The sequence below is a fragment of the Podarcis raffonei genome, chromosome W, assembly GCF_027172205.1.
Source record: "Podarcis raffonei isolate rPodRaf1 chromosome W, rPodRaf1.pri, whole genome shotgun sequence".
Classification (NCBI taxonomy): domain Eukaryota; kingdom Metazoa; phylum Chordata; class Lepidosauria; order Squamata; family Lacertidae; genus Podarcis; species Podarcis raffonei.
In genome coordinates this window covers 26613157-26624901 of record NC_070620.1, presented here as the reverse complement: position 1 = coordinate 26624901, position 11745 = coordinate 26613157, and the positions used below count along the sequence as shown (strand labels likewise).

Sequence of the window (11745 nt, the reverse complement as noted above, 5' to 3'; positions counted from 1 at the left end):
AGGAGGAACTGGAAGGATTCAGGGAATCGGAGTTGGAAGAAGGAATAGACTCCGATGAGGAGGAGTACTTAGAAACCAGAAACAGCAACCGGTGGAGGGAAGTGTTCGAGACTTCGGAAGATGAGGGAGGTTCTTTCAGGGGTTTTGCTCCCTCGCCGCCCGCAGAGGAGGGGAGGGGAGGTGGTGAAGGGGGCCCTGGAGGGGAGGTGGATGTCAGGGAACTGCCATCGGAAAAACAGGAGGTGAAAGGGCTCACAGAGGCTGAGAGAGACTTATCCGCTGAGGAGGGAACCAGCAGGGGGAGAGGAGGAGGAGTTCCAAGGGAAAGTCAGTCGGAGGGATGGCTCAGAGACACTTCCAGCGAAAACAGTGGGGAGGTTTCAGGACCTCCCATAGGGACACCCACTCCTCGCCGGAAACTGTCACGCCGAGAGTCCAGAAGACGCGTTTCCGTTAAGGAACTTTTATGCTGGAAGAAGTTCCGTAAATGCCCACTGTCGGATTCTACAAGCGACTGATGGAGCCATGCTTAAGGAGCTCCGTTACAGACAGAGGTTTGTGGACTTAGCCAAACTCTGAGGGACTAGGAATTTCACGCACAAGCAGCTCATCATCCCATCACAGATGTCAATGTCCCCCACCTTCACCCTCTTCCTGTCCAGTCCAGAAAACAAGGTCCAGAGTGTGGCCTGCCTTGTGTGTTGGGCCGGTGACATGTTGGAACAGCCCCATGGTTGTCATGGCAGCCATGAAGTCCTGAGACGCCCCAGAGCCAGCTGTCTCAACATGGATGTTGAAGTCTCCCAGAACCAGTAGTCTGGGAGTCCCCAACACTGCCTCCAAGACCAACTCTGTCATCTCAGGCAGGGAGCCTGCTGGGCAGTGAGGCGGGTGGAAACTAGCAGAATCCCTAATCTGTCCTGATTGCCCAACGCAACTCTCGGCGTGACAGTTTCCGGCGAGGAGTGGGTGTCCCTATGGGAGGTCCTGGTACCTCCCCACTGTTTTCGCTGGAAGTGTCTCTGAGCCCTCCCTCCGACTCACTTTCCCTTGGAGCTCCTTCTCTCCCCCTGCTGGTTCCCTCCTCAGCTGATAAGTCTCTCCCAACCTCTGTGAGCCCTTCCACCTCCTGTTCTTCCGATGGCAGTTCCCTGACACTAAGGAAGGAATGGCAATGTTTTGAGGACTATATCAAAAAACACTGCTCTAAGAATAATATGTTGCTATGCGTAGAATAAGTATGTAAAGATGAATCAAACTAAGGTAAAATTAATAATGGATATATATTGGATAATACAAGACACAATGTTAAACTATTTATAGTATAAAGGATGTCAAGTTGTGGTGGAGGGAAGCTACACGGGTGAAAGTTTTAGTATTTCTTTATTTTTGTGTATATGGGTTTTGTTTTGTTTTTTTCCAAAGTAGGATATGCAAAATGGAATAATGATTTTTCTTTTACTTTTTCATTTTGAATAAATAAAGTTTTTTAAAAAAAGAAACTAGCTGTCAGCCATCATATACTATACCATAACATTTCCACATTAAGTAAGTTACTTGGCGTACAAGTTCTGTGAAAGGAATGATTTTACCTTAAGAGAGTGGACACTCAGACTGTTTTTAATTTGCTTGTATCACTTGCCCCCAATGATTATTAGTTACTTACCCTCCGTTGGTTTCTTCATGGCCTTCATTATGCACGGCATGAAGTCAATCTGCTTGTCTGGGCCAAACAACAACAAATCCATGGCTTGTTCTTCCAGCACCATCAACAACATACAGATACCTACAACAATGAAAATGAGAAAGTTCAGAAGCTATCACTGGGTGTTGGCTTAACTCCCGATCTTAATCCACAACCAAAACAAAACCTACTTTTGTAATTGCACCTGCTAGCATGCCACTCAAACTTCTAATCTCTGGAGCCCTCTAGAGCTTGGGAATACAACTCCCATCATCCCTGGCAGCAGACCATATTGACTGATGGGAGTTGGGAGTCCAACAACATCTGGAGGGCATCATGTTAGCTTCCCCTGTTTTTCATTACACATTTCTTTGAACAGGTTGCAGGAACATAGTTGAGATGGTGTGATTTTTAAAAATGATATATGCAACAGTTAAATGCCACAAAAAAATGTGTGATACAGGTAAAGGAAGGAAAGTTTTCATTCTACAAGGAACAGGAGAAAAGGAGCCTCAGGGCGCAAGCCTGCAGCCCTCTAAATTCTATTAGACTACAATTCCCATCAGCCCCAACTGGCAAGCTAATAGTCCAAGATTATGAGAAACATATTCCAGCAACATCTAAGACCACAGGTTAGTAAGCTTTTAGCTATATGGACCAATGGTCAAATTCAGTGTAAGGTAGCTTTCCGTGTGTGTGTGTGTGTGCGTGCGTGCACGCACTGGAGGGGAAGACACACAGACTGAGTGTGGGGTGGTTGTACCCATGCTCACCCCATGCCCATTTGGGGGGCACACACAGTGCTGGCATGAAGCCCTCAGAGGTTTTGTTATGAGCCAACGTTGCCCATGCGCCAAAAGACAAAAAGGTTTAGCCATCTCTGCTGTACTACAATGCTACCGCTCTCTATAGAATGGTTCATGCCTAACATCTCAGCTTGCTTCTACTCACCTAGCCAGTAGTTTTTGTAACTGGTGGTATCATACAGATGGCGAGGCAACAAGATAAGATTCCCCTTCTCGACTATTGCAAGGTTATAAGTATCAGAGTTTTCAAAGTGGTCCAGCTCTATGACTCTGAACAAGCACGTCAACACTTCCTGGATGTTGTAATAGTCGTCCCTGTCCACCTTCCCCAGGCTCCTGGCTTTCAGGATGGCCCACTGGCGAATCTGTGGGTTTGGAGGGACACTAGGAATTACTACAGTAAGGAATCACAACAGTAATTGTTAAGACAAATTGGGGCAGGAAGCAAGTTGGCATGAAAAGCAACTATTATAAAGCATAAGATAAAGGTTCAAATTCCAAACCAGACAGCCTAGATATCTATTTCTGGTAATGCTTATTTGAAGGTTGTGAACTTCCTAGCCTCCTCACTTCCCAACCACCCTAGACACTGAGGGACAAGAGACCACCTTTTAACAACAACCTTTTAAAAAAAAGATTCTGGACAGAATTACTAAAAATAGAACTGTGTTAATAGCAATGTAGAACAGTTTGGATGTTACTTTGGGTTGTATCCTGTGTCAGTCCTATGCAGAGCAGGCCCACTGAAATTGATGGGCGCTGTCAAGGATGCGTATGGTTGCTCACGAGTAAACAGCCAGGACTCCGACCTGCCTTTTTATAGGTTTTATTTGGTGCAAACTATGTACAGTGCAGAAGTCCAAAGTTCATGTCTGCCTCAGTCAGTAGCAGATTCCAAGAGTGGGTTCTCCCCCCCCCCATAAGAACCTGGACACCCCCAATCTCCTCCTCTTGTCCTTATGTTTGATTCCCTTGTGAAAACTAGGCGACGGAAGCTGCATGTCTGTTTCCCTATCGTTCCTGCCTCCCTCCCCCCTTTTGATGGCAGTCCCCTGACAGGCACGATCAACTTAGGTTTGTTAACTTCAATGGGTGTACTCTTAAGTATAAGTTAGTTCTCAATCAATCTCCTTTATTGGCATAGTAAGAGTATGTCGTATACATGGATTGGAAAACAACACAGGTAACAAAACATAGTAGGAGGCACTTTAGGATAAAACTGTCCAGACGTTGTGAGATACAAAGGTGGCTCTTAGGACCTATGGTGACGTAATTTCATGGCGTCACTCCAAAATCTTGCCGCATTCTCCAAGTCATTCCTACAGTTATTCAACAGATAGGTCACCCTGGAAGATCCCCTCCTTCAATAAGGGGGCCAAATACTAATCATTTATTTTTGCATAAACTGGGCAATGAAATAAAACGTGTGTGATAGATACAGCCTGTTTTGTGCCACAAGGGCAGTACCTTTCAGAATAAGGGATTTTCAAGAATCTAACATCTTACTAGATGGCAAGATGTGAAATCTTGAGAGGGAAATAGCTCTGCTTAGGTGGGGAGCATAAAGGCAATGTAAATATGGAGGGCCCTGGCCAAATGAGGGTAGAATTCCCAACCCCAATGGGGAACAGGTTTTATTGGCTGTACTGCTAAGGGCTTGGAATTCAATCTCTAGGATTCTGCACTTGATTGTCTGGAATGCTTCCAATTATGGGAGCATAAGCAGCGACTCGAGTGATAGGCCACAGGTTCTGATTCTGCTTTCAATGCGAGCCAACCATTTGGAGTGGTGGGATTCCACCAGCATATGGAAAGTTAAAGAAGATGGGTCAGACTTCTTTATACGCAAACTCGGTCAAGAGGAGCAAGGCCACCCAGTCATCCTGATGGTAAATGACGTAACAACACAGGTACTGCTGCAGTGTGTTGTTGGTTCTCTCTGCCTCTCTGTTGGTCTCCGGATGATGAGCTGAAGAGAGGCACAGTTCCATGTCCAGAAGTTGCATGACTTTCTTACAGAACTGGGAGGTGAACTGGGTTCCTCTTTCAGACACAATTCGCTGTGGCAGACTGTGCAGCTTGAAGACATGATCTACGAAGAACTGGGCTGTCTCTTAGGCTGTTGGAAGCCCCTTGCAAGATACAAAATGTGCCATCTTGGTAAACAGGTCCACCACCACCCAGATCACAGTCTGCTGTCACGAGGACAGCAGTTCAGTAATGAAGTCCATGGCTATGGTCTCCCAGGGCCCCTGCGATGTAGGCAGGGGTTGCAGTAGCCCCATCAGGGCTTCTTGTGGCCACTTGGCACGCTGACAGGTTTTACAGGCGTGAACCTACTCCTTGACGTCCTCAGGCACCCACGGCCACCAAAACTGCCGCATCTGAGATTGTCAGCTTGCATCAAGGTGCAAGCGGCAGGACACTGGGTCCCAGAGCACGACACGGCTGGCACTCTCCGATGTCATTCTCATAGCCGGAAATATCTGTTCGATAAAATGATTGGAATTGGACAATAAACAGACATAGCCTGCACCGAAGAAGACTAAAGAAAAATCTGCAGAACTGTACAGTTCCTGGTGTTTAAGAGATTCTTCAAATAGATTCTCATCATGGCGTGTGGATTACAGAGGTGTTTGGTGTGTCTTTTTTCTCTTCTTAACATCTACAGTTGGTTTTCAATGCCAAGCCTCATTAAGAAACTTAAAAAAAAAAAGAGTACAGATGGACTTCTATTTATAATTAAGTATTCAATTGCACAGCTTTACTTAGACTTGAAAGACTTGATAAAGATGAAAGAAGAAACAAGACAGTGCTTGTTAATATGACGCAGAACGGAAAAATGAGAATTCCCCCCTTTTTGAGAGAAGCGGGAGATATTTGCTGGCTGACTTTGTAATGACTGGAGATAACAATTTGGGACTACATATAGTGCAGCTGTTTGCAGAAGTTTTTCATTATGAGCGAGAGAGAAGGCTGATGGATGTCTAGCAGCCCCCCTTCTAGGGCCCGGAGGGGGGGATTGTGTGGTCTCTGAGAGGCTGATCAATCGCCAAATGACTATAATAATAATAATAATAATAATAATAATAATAATAATAATTTATTATTTATACCCCGCCCATCTGGCTGGGCCTCCCCAGCCACTCTGGGCAGCTTCCATAAAAACCAAAAATACAGTAAAATATCACACGTTAAAAACTTCCCTGAACAGGGCTGCCTTAAGATGTCTTCTGAATGTCAGGTAGTTGTTTATCGCTTTGACATCTGCTGGAAGGGCGTTCCACAGGGCGGGCGCCACTACCGAGAAGGCCCTCTGCCTGGTTCCCTGTAGCTTTGCTTCTCGCAATGAGGGAACCGCCAGAAGGCCCTCGGCGCTGGACCTCAGCGTCTGGGCAGAATGATGGGGGTGGAGACGCTCCTTCAGGTATACTGGACCGAGGCCATTTAGGGCTTTAAAGGTCAGCACCAACACTTTGAATTGTGCTCGGAAACGTGCTGGGAGCCAATGTAGGTCTTTCAAGACCGGTGTTATATGGTCTCGGCGGCCGCCCCCAGTCACCAGTCTAGCTGCCGCATTCTGGATTAGTTGTAGTTTCCGAGTCACCTTCAAAGGTAGCCCCACGTAGAGCGCATTGCAGTAGTCCAAGCGGGAGATAACCAGAGCATGCACCACTCTGGCGAGACAGTCCGCAGGCAGATAGGGTCTCAGCCTACGTACCAGATGGAGCTGGTAAACAGCTGCCCTGGACACAGATTTGACCTGTGCCTCCATGGACAGCTGTGAGTCCAAAATGACTCCCAGGCTGCGCACCTGGTCCTTCAGGGGCACAATTACCCCATTCAGGACCAGGGAATCCTCCACACCTGCCCGCCTCCTGTCCCCCAAAAACAGTACTTCTGTCTTGTCAGGATTCAACCTCAATCTGTGAGCCGCCATCCATCCTCCAACCGCCTCCAGACACTCACACAGGACCTTCACCGCCCTCACTGGTTCTGATTTAAAAGAGAGGTAGAGCTGGGTATCATCCGCATACTGATGAACACCCAGCCCAAACCTCCTGATGATCTCTCCCAGCGGCTGCATGTAAATGTTGAAAAGCATGGGGGAGAGGACAGAACCCTGAGGCACCCCACAAGTGAGAGCCCAGGGGTCTGAACACTCATCCCCCACCACCACTTTCTGGACACGGCCCAGGAGGAAGGAGCGGAACCACTGTATGACAGTGCCCCCAGCTCCCAGCCCCTGAAGACGGTCCAGAAGGATGTTATGGTCGATGGTATCAAATGCCGCTGAGAGATCCAGCAGAACTAGAAAACAGCTCTCACCTTTGTCCCTAGCCCGCTGGAGATCATCAACCAGTGCGACCAAGGCAGTTTCAGTCCCATGATGAGGCCTGAATCCCGACTGGAAGGGATCCAAATAGTCCGCTTCTTCCAGGCGTGCCTGGAGTTGTTCGGCAACCGCTCGCTCAATCACCTTGCCCATGAATGGAAGATTTGAGACTGGGCGATAGTTGGCCATCGTGGCCGCATCTAAAGATGTTTTTTTAAGAAGCGGTTTAACAACCGCCTCTTTCAGCGGGTCTAGGAAGGCTCCCTCACGGAGGGAAGCATTCACCACCCCACGAAGCCCATCGCCCAGTCCTTCCCGGCTAGCTTTTATAAGCCAGGATGGGCAAGGATCCAGGAGACAGGTGGTTGGTTTCACTCGTCCAAGCAGCCTGTCCACATCCTCGGAGGTAACAGATTGGAATTGATCCCACTCAACTTGACTAGACAGAACTCTAGCACTCTCCCGCCCCGGCCATGTTCCCACGGTGGAGTCTACTTCTTCCCGAATCTGAGCGATTTTATCTGCAAAAAACTTTGCAAAATCATTGCAGGAGAACATGTGGCCCGTATATCTGTTCAATACAGCTCATTTACATTGCATTATTGCAAACAGTATGCTTAACAATTTACAGTAATAACATAACATAACAATGTGGAAACTACTATGTTATTAAATCTCAAACGAAAAGCTTGGACAACAGCCCGGATTGGAAGATTGGAACGGAGTCAGGGAAAGCTGTGCTAGCAAATAGACAGTTGAAAAAATATATGTTGTTGTTGTTTAGTCGTTTAGTCGTGTCCGACTCTTCGTGACCCCATGGACCAGAGCACGCCAGGCACTCCTGTCTTCCACTGCCTCCCGCAGTTTGGTCAAACTCATGTTAGTAGCTTCAAGAACACTGTCCAACCATCTTGTCCTCTGTCGTCCCCTTCTCCTTGTGCCTCCATCTTTCCCAACATCAGGGTCTTTTCCATTGAGTCTTCTCTTCTCATGAGGTGGCCAGAGTATTGGAGCCTCAGCTTCACGATCTGTCCTTCCAGTGAGCACTCAGGGCTAATTTCCTTAAGAATGGATGCGTTTGATCTTCTTGCAATCCATGGGGACTCTCAAGAGTCTCCTCCAGCACCATAATTCAAAAACATCAATTCTTCGGCGATCAGCCTTCTTTGTGGTCCAGCGCTCACTTCCATACATCACTACTGGGAAAACCGTGGCTTTAACTATACGGGCCTTTGTTGGCAAGGTGATGTCTCTGCTTTTTAAGATGCTGTCTAGGATTGCCATCGCCTTTCTCCCAAGGAGCAGGCATCTTTTAATTTCGTGACTGCTTTCACCATCTGCAGTGATCATGGAGCCCAAGAAAGTGAAATCTCTCACTGCCTCCATTTCTTCCCCTTCTATTTGCCAGGAGGTGATGGGACCAGTGGCCATGATCTTTGTTTTTTTGATGTTGAGCTTCAGACCATATTTTGCGCTCTCCTCTTTCACCCTCATTAAAAGCTTCTTTAATTCCTCCTCACTTTCTGCCATCAAGGTTGTGTCATCTGCATATCTGAGGTTGTTGATATTTCTTCCGGCAATCTTAATTGCGGCTTGGAATTCATCGTTTCGCATGATGAATTCTGCATATAAGTTAAATAAGCAGGGAGGCAATATACAGCCTTGTCGTACTCCTTTCCCAATTTTGAACCAATCAGTTGTTCCATATCCAGTTCTAACTGTAGCTTCTTGTCCCACATAGAGATTTCTCAGGAGACAGATGAGGTGATCAGGCACTCCCATTTCTTTAAGAACTTGCCATAGTTTGCTGTGGTCGACACAGTCAAAGGCTTTTGCATAGTCAATGAAGCAGAAGTAGATGTCTTTCTGGAACTCTCTAGCTTTCTCCATAATCCAGCGCATGTTTGCAATTTGGTCTCTGGTTCCTCTGCCTCTTCTAAATCCAGCTTGCACTTCTGGGAGTTCTCCGTCCACATACTGCTTAAGCCTGCCTTGTAGAATTTTAAGCATATCCTTGCTAGCGTGTGAAATGAGTGCAATTGTGCGGTAGTTGGAGCATTCTTTGGCACTGCCCTTCTTTGGAATTGGGATGTAGACTGATCTTCTCCAATCCTCTGGCCACTGCTGAGTTTTCCAAATTTGCTGGCATATTGAGTGTAGCACCTTAACAGCATCATCTTTTAAAATTTTAAATAGTTCAGCTGGAATATCATCACTTCCACTGGCCTTGTTATTTGCAGTGCTTTCTAAGGCCCATTTGACTTCACTTTCCAGGATGTCTGGCTCAAGGTCAGCAACCACACTACCTGGGGTGTACGAGACATCCATATCTTTCTGGTATAATTCCTCTGTGTATTCTTGCCACCTCTTCTTGATGTCTTCTGCTTCTGTTAGGTCCTTTCCACTTTTGTCTTTTATTATGGTAATCTTTGTACGAAATGTTCCTTTCATATCTCCAATTTTCTTGAACAGATCTCTGGTTTTTCCCATTCTATTGCTTTCCTCTATTTCTTTGCACTGCTCATTTAAGAAGGCCTTCTTGTCTCTCCTTGCTATTTTTTGGAAATCTGCATTCAATTTCCTGTATCTTTCACTATCTCCCTCGCATTTTGCCTTCTCTCCCCCGCTATTTGTAAGGCTTCGTTGGACAGCCACTTTGCTTTCTTGCATTTCCTTTTCATTGGGATGGTTTAGTTGCTGCCTCCTGTATAATGTTACGAGCCTCCATCCATAGTTCTTCAGGCACTCTGTCCACCAAATCTAAATCCTTAAACCTGTTCCTCACTTCCACTGTGTATTCATAAGGGATTTGACTTAGATTGTATCTTACCGGCCCAGTGGTTTTTCCTACTTTCTTCAGTTTAAGCTTGAATTTTGCTATAAGAAGCTGATGATCTGAGCCACAGTCAGCTCCAGGTCTTGTTTTTGCTGACTGTATAGAGCTTCTGCATCTTTGGCTGAAGAGAATATAATCAATCTGATTTTGATGCTGCCCATCTGGTGATGTCCATGTGTAGAGTCGTCTCTTGTGTTGTTGGAAAAGCATGTTTGTGATGACCAGCTTGTTCTCTTGGCAGAACTCTATTAGCCTTTGCCCTGCTTCGTTTTGATCTCCAAGGCCAAACTTGCCAGTTGTTCCTTTTATCTCTTGATTCCCTACTTTAGCATTCCAATCCCCTATAATGAGAAGAACATCCTTCTTTGGTGTCACTTCTATAAGGTGTTGTAAGTCTTCATAGAATTGCTCAATTTCAGTTTCTTCAGCACCAGTAGTTGGTGCATAAACTTGGATTACTGTGATGTTAAAAGGTCTGCCTTGGATTCGTATCGAGATCATTCTATCATTTTTGAGATTGCATCCCAGTACAGCTTTTGCCACTCTTTTGTTGACTATGAGGGCCACTCCATTTCTTTTACGGGATTCTTGCCCACAGTAGTAGATATGATGGTCATCCGAACTGAATTCGCCCATTCCTGTCCATTTTAGTTCACTGATGCCCAGGATGTCAATATTTATTCTTGCCATCTCATTTTTGACCACATCCAACTTACCCAGGTTCATGGTTCTTACCTTCCAGGTTCCTATGCAATATTTTTCTTTACAGCATTGGACTTTCCTTTCGCTTCCAGGCATATCCGCAACTGAGCGTCCTTTCGGCTTTGGCCCGGCCGCTTCATCAGCTCTGGATCTACTTGTACTTGTCCTCCGCTCTTCCTCAGTAGCATGTTGGACGCCTTCTGACCTGAGGGGCTCATCTTCCAGCGTCATAACTTTTATATGCCTGTTGCCTTTGTCCATGGAGTTTTCTTGGCAGGGATACTGGAGTGGCTTGCCGGTTCCTGCTCCAGGTGGATCACGTTTGGTCAAAACTCTCCACTATGACCTGTCCATCTTGGGTGGCCCTGCACGGCATAGCTCATAGCTTCTCTGAGTTATTCAAGCCCCTTCACCACGGCAAGGCAGTGATCCATGAAGGGGAAAAAAAATATATATATACACAAATAAAGCTGTATCCGACAGAGGAAAGGATATATGATTTCTGACATGACTGAGAATCGCAGAGCCAGGGACAGAGAACTTTAAAGCGTTAAGATCAGAAGGCAGAACATATGAAAACAACGAGAAGAGGCAGGAACAAAGATTTGGAGATATGCCAGACTATGGAGAGCCCAGGAAAATTAATAATTACAATTTGGACTATAATCGGTCATTTTTTAAAATTTTAGTTTATTATTTTTAATTGGATTATGATCCGGATATGTTGATTGGCTGTTTTTATTGGAAAACCAATAAAAATGATTTTTAAAAAACCAAAGCCTGCTGCATCAAGTGATACAAGGTTTTATGCTGTCCGAAGCGAGCTGTCGTGGCACTGACGTAGAACTTGGCCATCTTTCTCTGAAAAAAGCTCCATCCTGGTGCTTCACTCCCTCGGCGCAGCGAAATTGTCTTTGGCGAAGGCGTTGGCCACCGTCTGTTCCCGGAAATCAGAGGACCCCCCCTCCCCAAAACTCTCCAGCTCTGTTGCTTCCTTGCTAGTTCCCTCCATGGATTGCTCTTCCATGTCCCACCAGTCTGAACCAGGCTCAAAATCCTCTTCTTCCCCAGTGTCACTCCCTGGTCCCTCCTGGTTAACTGGCTGCCACCACTACTTATCTAGCCAGTTCCTGACATTGGCTCAGTGTGGGCACAGACTCTGACAGGGCTACGTCTCCTGCTCTGCAAGACAGTTCTGTTCCAGCCCCTTTCCCTCTCCCCTTCAGAGCTTGAGAGGGTAGAGCAGAGAAAAGGGCAAAGCAATTTAGAGCTGAGTCACAGAAGGCTGCTGGGAGGGAGGCTTAAATGAGGGAAGGAGAAGTCGGAAACTCAATCCTGCAACTTACTAATGTGGAGTGTGTCTGGCTATCTCTGTGTGTGA

At 46.3% G+C, this 11745-nt stretch overlaps 1 protein-coding gene across 1 annotated transcript; it reads right to left on the bottom strand.

The window, feature by feature from the left end:
• Window positions 1-627: 627 nt before the first annotated feature.
• Window positions 628-10799, bottom strand: LOC128406005 (uncharacterized). Its single transcript, XM_053373056.1, has 4 exons — window positions 10398-10799; window positions 2636-2855; window positions 1667-1786; window positions 628-872 (listed from the first exon to the last, which is right to left on the bottom strand). The coding sequence occupies exons 1-4, from the start codon at window positions 10623-10625 to the stop codon at window positions 628-630; spliced, it is 813 nt and encodes a 270-aa protein (XP_053229031.1). The 5' UTR covers window positions 10626-10799.
• Between the last annotated feature and the right edge of the window lie 946 nt (window positions 10800-11745).